The 12,263-nt window shown below is 56.6% G+C and overlaps 1 protein-coding gene across 3 annotated transcripts in view; it reads right to left on the bottom strand.

Moving 5' to 3' along the window:
- Positions 1–2,470: 2,470 nt before the first annotated feature.
- The window catches only part of Foxp4 (forkhead box P4), a 55,217-nt gene continuing 45,424 nt past the window's right edge, over positions 2,471–12,263 (bottom strand). For 2 of the 3 annotated variants that reach the window (XM_051152829.1, XM_051152827.1), the window contains exons 6-17: positions 12,042–12,189; positions 11,709–11,922; positions 11,357–11,461; positions 10,601–10,688; positions 9,556–9,639; positions 9,252–9,420; positions 9,081–9,157; positions 8,291–8,392; positions 4,940–5,061; positions 3,423–3,489; positions 2,923–3,092; positions 2,471–2,634 (exon numbers count right to left, since the gene is read on the bottom strand). In XM_051152829.1, coding sequence (XP_051008786.1) covers positions 2,487–2,634; positions 2,923–3,092; positions 3,423–3,489; positions 4,940–5,061; positions 8,291–8,392; positions 9,081–9,157; positions 9,252–9,420; positions 9,556–9,639; positions 10,601–10,688; positions 11,357–11,461; positions 11,709–11,922; positions 12,042–12,189 — 1,494 coding nt within the window. In that variant the 3' untranslated portion in view covers positions 2,471–2,486. The remainder of the gene's footprint in view (positions 2,635–2,922; positions 3,093–3,422; positions 3,490–4,939; positions 5,062–8,290; positions 8,393–9,080; positions 9,158–9,251; positions 9,421–9,555; positions 9,640–10,600; positions 10,689–11,356; positions 11,462–11,708; positions 11,923–12,041; positions 12,190–12,263) is intronic. The other variant, XM_051152828.1, reaches the window with a different exon arrangement.

Raw genomic sequence — 12,263 nt, 5'->3', positions numbered from 1 at the left:
CCTGTCTGTGTCTCCAAGCGGAGCCTGTTCCTGTCTCAATGATGTGTGTGTGTGTGTGTGTGTGTGTGTGTACAGACATGAGGAGTTCATCTCAGACTCTTGCTAAGGTTGGGGGGAGGGGTCAGTGAGCCAAGGTTAGAAGCAAACGAGAGGGCAGAGGTCAGCAGGCCGTCCATTCCACAGCCAGTCATCAGAAAGTCCCAGCAGCTTGCAGGGTGATTGCACTTGCCCTGCACCCCGTCCCACTCTTGCCAGCCCACCAGCTTTCCAAGCTCCTGCAAGGTGACACTGGTATAAGAGAGAGGACCTGCAGCCGAGGCCCTAGTGCGTGCCCCAGGGGGCAGCATTCAGAGAGGACATCACTCACTGGGACAGAACTCACCTTGGGACTAATAGTCGGGCCACTTCTCGCCTTCCTGTTCCTCCTCACTACGCAAGATTTCCTCGAACGGGCCAGACCGTTCTTTTCCCAACCAGAGCCACGTGCACTATGCCACTGCAGACACATGCACTACAGGGCAAATAGGTAACCAATTCTGTAGTGTCAGGATACACATGTGCCCACCCAGGTGACATGATGGCTTACCTGGGCACCACGCGTGGGCAGCACACACTTGGCCACAATGACAGCGCCCAAGGTAACTAGGTGTATGACTAAGCTCCCAGACGAAACAAGAGTGCCCCGCCCTGGCCGAGGACCAATCAGCAACCCCAGCTGCAATCCTAGGGCCTGGCACTTGGGACTCAGAAGCCTGTCATGGTGCCAGCAGGGAGAGGAGGGGGCCAGAGGATCACCTCTGTGCCTGGTACAGGTTCACAGGCCTGGCTCGCCCCAATGCTCCTGTCTCCAGCAAGCCCTCCGGCTCCAAGGGCCCTCCCCTTTCTCGCCTTGGTGACACACACAGGGCCCAGTAAATAGAGGACTTTAATATTTCTGTGCTGGTCAAACGGAACACAGGTGGGGATACATGGGGAAGGCTGGGGTAGGGGTGGGGCCCTTGCCTCTCAGGAGGGCAGCTTGTATGGGGTGGGGACAGGGGTTGGTGGGGAATGTGGGGTGCTCCTGGGAAACATCCAGGGAGTCTTTCTCAGGGAAGGGGCCTCGTCAGGGCGCTCTGGGCATCCCTTGCACCCAGTCCGTGGCCTTGAATTGTGGGTCCCCCATAGGGGGTCTGTGGGGGCCTTAACTTTTCCAGCTCTTCTGCTAGAATCCACTCTCCCAACAATGATGGGGGCTTGGTCCTATGGAGCAGTCTGAAGGGTCCCCAGGAAGCAGCCTGGGGGTGCGGGCAGGATTCTGCCCATCCCCTTCTCTTTTGGCAGGTAAAGAGCAGAGAGGAAGTGGGAAGGACCCCTGGACCCTTGGGGAGGGGGCAGGGAGGGAAGGAGAGGGCCTTGCCACCAACAGACACTGTAAACTTTGGTTTAAAACAATAACTTAAGTGGAGGGAGAGCTTCCAGCCTGGGGCCAGGGCGCAGGGATGGGAGGGCAGGGTGTTCAGGAGGCGACAAAGGAAGAAGCCAACAAAAAGTTTTGGTTTTTGCTTCCGGCATAAGAAAGGTCTTTGGTCATCCGTTTAACTGGGGGGAGTTGTGGGATGGGGGAAGAGGGGAGAGGGAACAGGAAGAGATGCTGAGGGGACGAGAGGACTCCAGTGTGGGGACCCATAGGCTGGGGGGTGAGGATGGTTCTAACCTGGCTTTGTGCTGATGCTCAGGCCACAGAGGCCACCAATGCACACAGCTCTGAAGGTGCCCAGCATGGGGGTCCCTCAGTGCTTCCTCAAGTTGCGGTGCCACAGGAGCACCCAGACAGGGTGGGGTGGAAGTCTGCTTAGTCTGGGTCCTGTCTCACTCAGGCCGGGGTGGGGGTTGGGGAGGGCAGGGCAGGGCAGAACTTGCTCCACCCCAGCAGCTGAGGGGCTGGTCTACAGTTGCACTCCCAGTCGGTTTGCCCCAGTGAGCTGGGAGCTGGGGCCGGAGAACTAATTTTCACAGTTGGGAAAAGAATGTCTAGGGAAGACGGAACCAGGAAGGGTCCTCTGACCAGAAACCTCTGCTACAGCCAGGACAGAGGGGGTAAAGGTCAGGGGTATGAGGGTGGCTCAGCCCCGCCTGCGGGTCTCCCCTGTGCTAAGGGGCCCTGGAGGGGAGCGCTGGTGGGGAAGGAGGGCCCTGCTGCTGGTGGTGGTGGTTAGGGATACAGGGAGGGTCTGAGAGGGTCTGGGCCCTCCATGTTCTCTGTGGGACCCAGGCCAAGGGTTCTGTGTTCTCTCGGGGGCAGGGGCATGCCTGCCTCCAGGCGTCTGTCAGTCAGGTGGTGTGGGCAGCTGCTGGCCCAGATCTCCCCCGTCTGAGTCCCCCGAAGTGCCTTGAGGTTGGAGGGGCTGTAGAGTGGGATGGGTGGGCCGGGGTCCGTCCGGACTGGGCGGCAGGGTTTTGGACTGCCCTGCCTGTCCACCCAGCCCTGCCTGTCCACCCAGCCCTTAGGACATGTCCTCTCCTGGCAGGTCCTCCTCCAGGTCCCTGTCTTCCGGAGGCCCCACAGTGCTGGGGTTTGGGGTGCCCAGAGGAGGCCCCGGCCGCCTATCTTCCTCTGCCTCAGCAGGCTCCTCTTTTACTTGCACCTGGTGGCTGCATGGAAAGAGTGATGTGGATATGTGGGTGCCAGGGCCTCCCCACTAATCCAGAAGCCCAGAACCCTGCTAGCATCCCATCATTTGAAGTCTAACCTCTCCCCAGGTTCTTTTTAGAGAGATGAGAGAGGCAGAAGGGGGGGGGGGGAGTGACGGGGAAGAGAATATAAAGATGAGAGGGAGGGAAACAGAAGGGAGGGAGGGAGAGAGAATTGTGGAGATAGAAGAGCTCACTTGTCCTTTGCATAGAGACATGCGACGGACTGAGGGGCTTATGTGTACTCACCTATACTGAGGAGGGGAGAGGCGAGGGGGGCTGCTGCTCCCGTTGCTGGGCAGTGGTTCCCCAGGGGCACCCATGTCATCCTGGCCGAGGGGCAGAAGGCTGCTGGCTGAGCCAGGGTTCAGCATGCCGGGGTTGCTGAGGAGAGGGAAGCTGCTCTCTGCCAGGGCAGCCTGAAGCGCACAGGGTGGAGATATCAGAGGCTGGAAAGCTGGCCTGGCCCATCAGTGGCCCTCTTATTCCTGCCTGGGGTCAGAGGACCCTAGTCTGATGGCTGAGGGGCGGGAGTCTGATGGCTGTACCAGGCTGCCTGTGCTATGCCCACCGGTTACAGACTTGGAATAAGGCTGTGGGCTGAGGCTAAAAGTGGGGAGCAGTCTTTACCCTCCTTCCCACCTACTCCTCTCCTCTGGGGGAGGAGGCTAAGCAAAGCGGGGGTAGCAGGGGGGCAGGGAGTGGGGGGGGGAGGGACAGGGCAGAGGGGAGCAGATCAGCTCAGTCACCTGGTAGCTGGCATTAAGTGCCCCATAACTGAGGCCTGAGATCATGTTCTTCACCAGAGTGGGACTCCTGAGGGGAGAGAGGGCAATCGTAACTCACGCATCCATGCACGACCTTCCCCTGACTCAAAGCCAACATGAAGAGATGCACCGCGCTCTCCCATTGCTGCGGGGGAGGCTGCAGCTTGATCCATTCTGCTCTCTCGGCTGTTTTTTTGTTTTTAAAGATTTATTAAGCATACAGTGTTTTGCCTGCGTGCCAGAAGATGGCACCAGATCTCATTATAGATGGTTGTGAGCCACCATATGGTTACTGGGAATTGAACTCAGGACCTTTGGAGGAGCAGGCAGTGCTCTTAACCTCTGAGCCATCTCTCCAGCCCCTCTGCGCTGTTCTTAAAGCTCGCAGCCCTGCAGGGAGCAGGGACCCCGGCCTTGGCCTTAGCAGCGCACTCAGGGGCTGAGAGACTCACAGGACCAGGACTCCCAGAATTCCCTTTTCACAGGGCATGGCCAGCAGTTTCTCTCTCTGATCATATTCTCTCATAGTCTCCCCACCAGGCACATGCCTTTAATCCCATCACTTGGGAGGCAGAGGCAGGTGGATCTCTGAGTTCAAAGCCAGCCTGGTCTACAGAGTGAGTTTCTGGATAACCAGGGCTTGAAAACCTGACTGACTTGAACTTGGGCAGGTCAGCCATATGCTCAGACCTGCCCCCTGGAGTATCATGTATCTAACAGTCTCTTCTGCCACAGAAGCTCGAGGTGCTGGGGGCTCGAGGTGCTATCGCCCTCCCACAGAGCCTCTCAGAGGTCACACAGTAGGGTGCAACAGGATCCAAGTTGGCCATGAGATGGCACTACCAAGTGTGGAGGCTAAGGTGTGGGCACATGGTAGGGCATTTAGCAGTCTCACCTGCACTTGCCCAGCAAGGCTTGAGGAAAAGAAATACTGAGTGCTAAAGGCATCTTAACCTACTTCAGGTCTCCCCTGAGCTGGGGGCTGGTGGCCAGTGTGTGAGGACGAGAAAGTAGGTGCTGGTGGGACAATCTGACCTAACGTGTGGCCAAACAGACCATAACCCCGATGTGAGGCCTGGTTCTAGACCCAGCTCTGCCATCAACCTGCTGTGTGGCTTTCTGCCAGCCCCTTGCTCTGCCCACTCAACTCTTCCACTGTGAAAGGAATACGTGGGGCCCAGGGCTCTTGTCCTATGACAGGGTGGGGTGTAGGATAGAAGCGGTCACCTCAGCCCACATCCCAGCTCTGGCCATGACTACTGTGGAGTCAAACTCACTGGTACCCTGTGCCCTTCGATTCTTCTTTTAGAAATGAGAACAGAAGATGCCAGCGCCCATCTCCGGATTGCCCATCATGTCCGTGCCGATTGCCGGTCTCCCCCACCCTCACCGCCTTCTCAGGGTGGCAGGCATACGGAGCCCAGGGTCTCCTTGAGAAGCAGAAGCCAAGCTGGCTCAGGCCAGGATGGGTACAGGTCACTCAGCTAGGTCCCACATACCCTGTCATCTTTGGTGGTCTCCGTTTCTGATACTCCCGCTCATCCACGGTCCACACGGCCCCCTTGACATTCTCCACTCGGACGAAGCACTTGTGCAGGCTGAGGTTGTGGCGCACGGCATTCTGGGGATGCAGTGAACGGGGGTTTACCTCCGTTGCCATGAACATGCATAGAAAATCCCCTCGTGGTCCCACATCTCATGTCCCGGGACAGGGACAGCGAGAGGGAAGGCCCTCACTGCCTTTGCTGCCAGGAGCTTCCTCCTTCTGCCTCATCTTAGAAAACACCATCTCGGATTGGGTGTGGAGGCACATGCCTTTAATCCGAGCACTTGAGAGGTAGAGGCCAACCCAGTCAACATAGGGAGTTGTATAGGCCATCGAGGACTACAGAAAGAGGCCCTGTCTCAAGGAAAGAAACTGCTGCTACTAGAGAAATGAATGTGTTCCTTTTCCCATCCTCACTGACCTACATACTGACATCGGTCATTCCTGGCTTTCTGATTTTAAGATGTAAATGGGCCCTGGTGGCTTAGAGAGGCTGGGACACTGTGCCTCAGGCACACAAGGGGCTCTAAGCTTTCAAATAGCTTCTGCAACTCTATCATGCCCCTTTACTGAACCCCTAGGGGTCTGGGGAGCAAGGCTTTGAGCTGTGGCTCTGAACAGACAGCTTCTTGGGAGCACACGTATACAGTGGAGCCTAATACATGTGGAAAGCAACTGCTGACTTGGAAAGACAGCCTAAACGTACGGCTGTGAGACAAGAGAGAGGTTAAGTCATCTTGTCACTACCGCGTCCTCCTGGCGAGAGAATTTCAGAAATTGAGGTCACCTGGTTGGTAGGACACATGGGTGGGGGTTGCTGGGCCCAACTATTCCCTTTGGAAGCCTGGGTGAGGGCCCTGACCCACCATCTCCTGTCCCCAGGTCCCTTGGTCCCACTTCTATATTTTTCTGCTGTCAGTTTTTCTGTCTCTCAGAGCCCCAGCCCTGTCCCCATTACCTGTCCCCCCCCCATTGGCCTCCGCCAATCCGCCTCATCCCTATCTCCTCTTTACATTTCTAAACGGGGAAGAAAGCGGGCAGGGCGGGCAGTGGATGCCCCTGGAGAGCCCCTCTCCCTCTCTCCCAACCAACTCGTGCCTCTTGCAACTGGCCCGATTTCATTACCAATTTTAATTTGCCTCTAATTAAATCCTGTGTATTTTTCCGACTCGCTTGCTAATCCACGAGGGAGGCGGGCGGCTGGAGTGGAATCTCACGGAGCGATAATTACAAAGGGCCTAATCACGCCGGGGCTCCTGCCTCGGAATAAATTTGCCCGCATTACGGGGGCTCCGATCCTCCGCTTTGCAAATGAGAATGACCCCAATTTCCGAGGGTGGCCTCGCCGGGGCTTTTTTTCCCCCTCGTTTCGAAGCCTGAGTCGTGATGAGAGACTAATTCGTTACGCTGAAACATTAACGGCAATTTAAGGGGTCTGGCGGGGGGCTGCATAAACAAAAGGATGGGCCCACAACACAGGCCCTAGGAAGAGATGGACACGGGAGGGCCGGTGAGGACCACTGACTTGCCAGATGGTAGCTCTGTCCCCAAGAAATGGCAGCTGGCTTGGCCCACACCCACTCCCAAGCCTGGATGCCCTGGGTCTAAAGTAGATGGGGACCAGACGGGTTGTGGGTTAGGGATTAAGAGACCCTAAATAAAGTCGAGGGAGATGGCCCTGAGGAGGTACAAAATATATGGGACAAAAACAGAAGAAACCACAGGCTACACTTTGCCCCAGCAGCATAAATGAAATTGACTGGCTGAAAAAAAACACTCTGAAAGTCAGTGTGGATCCCACACCAAGATAGTGTGACCTGATAGGGCAGCGTGGCACCTCTGGGTGCTGCAGGTAGCAACAAGCCACACTATCTGGACCAGATTGGGGGGGGGGGCGGAAATGAAACAGGGATGGAGGCAGAGTGACCAGATGATTTGTTTTAGTAAGGCCACTGAGACACTAAGAAAGCGTCCTAAACTAGGTCCCCATAGAAACCAGGTTCTGTGTTACATTAAACTTCAGGTGACTGGACTGTATCGTTTGTAAAGTTTGCCATCGGACCGGGCCTGGAAGTGGAGGCTGGACCAGAAAGAGGGGTGGGTGGCTAGACCGCTTTGCAGGCTCAAAAAGAGGGCAGGACTATGGTTGCCAGGAAGTGACATCACTCATAACCAATCAGAGCGGCTGCCACATAGTCTCTAAGCTTTGGGAGCTAGGCATAGGAAAGAGAGGATGATGTGATAGGCCTTTTGTACGTTACCAAGGTGGAGACGGCTAGGCAACTGTAGACCCCACCCAGTGCTTGGCGGTACCCTGGCCCCCTCCTCCCCCAGGCCTTTGGTCTCGGCAGACGGCAGGAGGTGGTGGTTTGTTGTTTGGTTTTGGTTTTTTTTTAACTGCAGGTTTTTCACTGGCCAGCAGGGGGACCCGAGAGCCAGAGATAACAATTAGGGTTCTTAGGGACACCCCTCGCCTGTGTCTAGACTTCCTAAAGGGGCCATTGCATCTCCTCCTCCTCCTCCTCCTCCTCCATTTATATACCACCTTCCCACCTTGCTGCATAGTGCAAGACACACACACACACACACACACACACACACACACACACACACACACACACACACACACACACACGGCCCTATCTTGACTATAGAATGGTTTAGTGTCCCAGCCCACATCACTGTGTCCCATTTTCCTAGGGTCTTGCATTCCTCTGGTCTCCTAGGAAAATGCTTATGGCTGAAAGTGTTAAGTGACTAATTGGATAGAGGCACTTATCTCCCCGCCACTGGTGAGCTGTGTGGCGCGTGAGTGCTCATTTGTGTTCCTGGGAATGGTCCATGGGCCTCCTGCGACCTCCTCCTGGATTTCATACCAGCCTTCCCCGATGAAATCTAGGCCCACGAAATACCTGTGGATTCACCCCAGGACCTGCCGCTAAGCTGAGCACCCACTCGATTCTTTGTACCATACAAGAGAACAGTAATTTCTTCTCATTAAAGATGTGGCACAGGCTGGACATGGACATGCCTAGCACACACAGGGCTGGGTTCCATGTGATCATCCAAACGCAGGGTTTTAAGACCAGCCTGGGCAATATGGCAAGTCCCTGATCTACAAAACAAAGCTATGCACACTGTGCAAGTTCCTGCTTGGGGAGGTGGGGGGGGGGCTGCCTGTGGCCCTGGTGGGTGGGCTATTTCCACAGAATTGTGGGAGAGAACCTGCTAGGCAGCCTTGGTCTCAATGGGACGTGGAGATTTAAAGAAAGCCAGGATGAGGGGAGGTAGGGGCAGGCCTCACCTTCCAGGTGGCAGTGTTTCTTCGGAAGTAGGCGAACATCCTGGTGAACCAGTTATAGATTTCATTTAGAGTCAGCTGCCTATCTGGGGTCTCCAGTATGGCCTGCAGGCAAGGAGAGGAAAGAGAGACCCTTAGCCCAGAGCCAGAGGGCTCACGGCCCCTGGCCCACCCGGAAGGACAGGGGACCCATTGCAATGTGGGTGGACCAGATAAGATGGACAGCAAGACTGGGTGTTCCAGCTAACAGGAGCTGAGGTTATCGGGAGCCCGGCCTCCAGAGGCTGCGCATGCACAGAAGGGACACTGGGGCTTCATCTGGTTTGGGGAGGGGGGAGAGGGGGAGGGGGAGAGGGCGGGAAACAGGGCTTCATGGGCCCTATCTGGAGGAATGGAAGAGGCACTGTTGTTGAGGGGGGGTTGGAATTTGTCCTTATTTGGGCAAAGTGCACCCCAAGAGTGTGAGAGTGCACACCTGTAGGAAGTACCACAGAGTAGACACATGTGTACGACTCTGTCCATGTGTGTCCATATGAATATTGTGTGAGCGTGAAGAACATGAGGATTGTGGACAGGGGAGGAGGAACAGAAGAGTGTGAAGGCTAAATGTGTGTATGCAGAAGTGGGCGTGGCCTTGGATAGACAGGAGGAGTCGGTGGGAACACACCCAGTGAGCTGCAGGCAAACTAAGCCACGGCCTGCAGGAGGAAGACCAGATGAGAGGGACCCAGGACACTCGTGGTCAAGTATCAGGAAGCTTGGGTGCAGCTTGCTTCCTACCTTCCATGCTTACCTGGCGGATAAGGGAGGCATAGGTGAAGGGGGGCCTGACGTCAGCGTTCTTGTAGAACTCGTGATTCTGCGCCAGCTCTGAGGGGGACAGGCAGAAGGTGAGGCAACCAGATCGGGAACCTGCCTGGGGATTGGGGGTGGGGGTGGGACACCCCTCCCACAGTAGCCTCACCTGAGGAGATGGGGGAGCAGAACTTGTCGTTGCTTCTCCTGCGGGCAGGGCCCCCACCGTGTAAAGAGGCAGAGCCCAGGCCAGGGGGTCGCAGGGGTGTGACCGGGGCAGCGGCTGAAGTTGGGGGGTGCACCAGGCCATCTGGGAATGGGTCTGCAGAGACGGTCACCTTGGAGGAGGAGCCAGGTAATGGGTTCAGCTGTGAGCAATGGGGAAGGGGCTGTCCTCAAAGGCCAGAGCTATGCAGTGAAGCGGGTTGTGCGGGGCGGGGGGGGGGGGGGGGGGCACACACGGAAGCACTCACTGGCTGGCTGAAGGGCTTAGGCTCAGAAGGCCGCATGTGCAGATGTGCCATCATGGCCTGCAGCCGCTCACTCTCCTTGGCGAGCTGTGAAAAGGCACAGGCAGAGGAGGGGCACAGTGAGGGGGGAAGCAACGGACTCTTATCCCCTACAGGCCATTCTTCCCAGTTCTCCTCAGAAGAAAGCCCTCTCCCCTCCTCTTCTACACATACACACACACACACACACACACACACCCCTCCCTGTTCCATCTGCGCCTCACTTCTGAAAACTTCCTGAAGGCCTCGGCCATTCTTTGCCCCTCTGGCCTTCCACACCCTCAGGATCAGGCTATAAAACTCTTTCTCCATGTGTGTCCTAGGCTCTCTTTACCACCTTACACATGGGCAGCCTTCATCCAAACATCAATGTGCCTTTTTATCACCATGGAAGGCAGAATCTGAGGCTGCACAACACCCCAGTACCCGCCTGGTTCACTACGGAAGAGCTATGTGGGAATGGATGAATGATTCACTTCCTCCATTCATAAATTTGATGCATCTTTTTACAGCTGCCCTCTCTCCACAGGGAGCCCTGTTGGGAGCCAGAGGTGGTTAAACATGGATGGCTGACTGAGTGTGACTCTCTTAAGGACTTGGTGCAGGAGCCAGGGTATTCAGTTCTAATCCCAGTCCCTCCTTGAACTGAGTGGCTCTTGAAAGTTATTCAGGCCCCTCATGTCTGTGTCACATGAAGATGCTTTCATGCAGGCAGACTTTTCTGAGGACTCCTTGAGCTACCTAGATGACCAAGGAAGCACGCCACACAGCAGGCCTGTACATTAGCCATTCACATGACTCTTGTTTTCACGTAACATATAAAAACCCCTCTCTGCATCTGCATACATGGCCGCAAACCCAGCAGTTGTCACCTTACACTATGGTGATTAAGATGGAGAGAGCATAAGATGTTGGCTCTGACCATAGGACCCTCCCAGGACCCTCTGTGCCATGCTGGGCAAGGCTGAGTCCCCTGTGTGCCCCCTCCCTGCACACCCTCAGGTCACACCTGGATCTCCAGTTGTTGGACCACCTGCATCTGCACGCGGCATTGGGCCGTGCTCCGGTCATCCAAAGCGTGCTCTGTGTTGAGGTGTCTTAGAGAGGAGGAGAGCAGGGAAGAGAGAGAGTGAGGCCCCAGGTTTTCCTACTTCACCTCTCCAACCCATTCTCCAACCCCAAGTCTGTCAGCCAGCCCTTAGACAGAAAAGCAGACAGAACAAGAGATACAAAGAGAGATGGGTGGAACAAAAGGTGTGTGTGGGGGGGTGGCAACTGAGGATGCTTTCGCCTCAGCCTCCTTTGATGTCTTAGCTAAAACCGGGCTACAGAGAGATCTAATTGCAAATGAACTAATTAAGTAAACCTCTGACGAAGCGTGAAAACAATTTGTTTGACCCTGATGCTGCAAGGGTCCGGGAGACAGCGGAGTTAATCAGTCACTGACAGAGCTTGGCACTGTGGTGGCAGCTGGCTGCCTGCTGCCAGCCGCCTGTCTGCCTCCCACCCTGCCTGTCCTCAGAGGCGGGCTGGGCCCCGTCTTAGGCCATCACTCTCCAGGATGTGTGGAGAGATAGGGTTCCTCCTCTGACACCCCATTCTGGAGTGGGAGGGTGTTAGGGTGGAGGAAGCTGCCAGCAGGAATATGGGGGGGCGGGGAATAGAGAAAGCAAGGGAAGAGCTAGGCTGCCTTCCAGCTCAGTTCAGCTCTGACATTAGGACCCCAGGTGCCAAGAGGAGGCTGGAGGGAAGAGGTGACACCTACTTGATAAACTGGCCCAGGTCTTCACACAGGGTCTCACAGCCTGGCCACTTGCATTCTCCATGTCCATAAAGGGGGTGGGAACTGGGGGTCTCCTCGTGGGAGGAGCTGGAAAGGGGAGGAAAGAGGCCGTGGTCAGAGCCCCAGGGATCCTCTCTTTTAACAGCCCTGGGCCCCGCTTTTGTCTCTATTACTGGTTTCCCATTCTGTACACCCTGGGAGAGGAGGTGAACTCCTGGGTCCCTCAACTCCAGCCCCTCCCTCCCTCCCTCCCTCCCTCCCTTGAGGATCCCGGTACCACCCAGAGCAGGGCTTTGCCACGTGCTACCGTGCTACCCACTAGGGCCATCCATACCTGTCTCTCCGAGATGTGAGCACAGTGGGCTGTCCGTTGGGTAGGGGGTGGTGGGAGAGGGGTGGGGAGACCTTAGGGGGGCTGGCGAACGAGGTAGCAGTGGCAGCTGTGCTGGGGAGGTCCAGCCCCTCCTGCCTGACGCTGTCCTCAGCAGGCTGCCCTGGGGCACTCTCGCCTTTCCACAGCTGAGGCAGGTCTGTAGGGCACACGGCTGCTGCGGGAGAGAGAAGGTGGCTGGCTGGGAGCACGGCAGGCATTGGGCCTGCTGCGCCTTCCTTCTGCAGGGCTTGGTGAGAGCTGTGGGGTTGGGGGTGGGGTGGGGGCATCGCTCACCTTGCGGGAGGGCCTGGAGGGGCCCCGAGGCTTGGCTAGGCTGCAGGCTGACCAGCCCCTGCCTCTGCAGATTGAGCAAGTGCTGTTGCTGCAACTGTTGCATCTGCAGGAGCTGCTGCTGGAAGGCCAGCTGTTTGTTCCCCAGAGCCTGGGAGGGAGCCCGAGAGGGTGGGCAGAGAGGGGTGCTGTTGGCCTCAGCCGTGCCATCTGGCCCCCACGCTG

Source organism: Acomys russatus, chromosome 11 (genome assembly GCF_903995435.1).
Source record: "Acomys russatus chromosome 11, mAcoRus1.1, whole genome shotgun sequence".
Lineage (NCBI taxonomy): Eukaryota > Metazoa > Chordata > Mammalia > Rodentia > Muridae > Acomys > Acomys russatus.
Note: the sequence above shows the minus strand (reverse complement) of the source record. Positions and strands in the feature narration are given on the sequence as shown.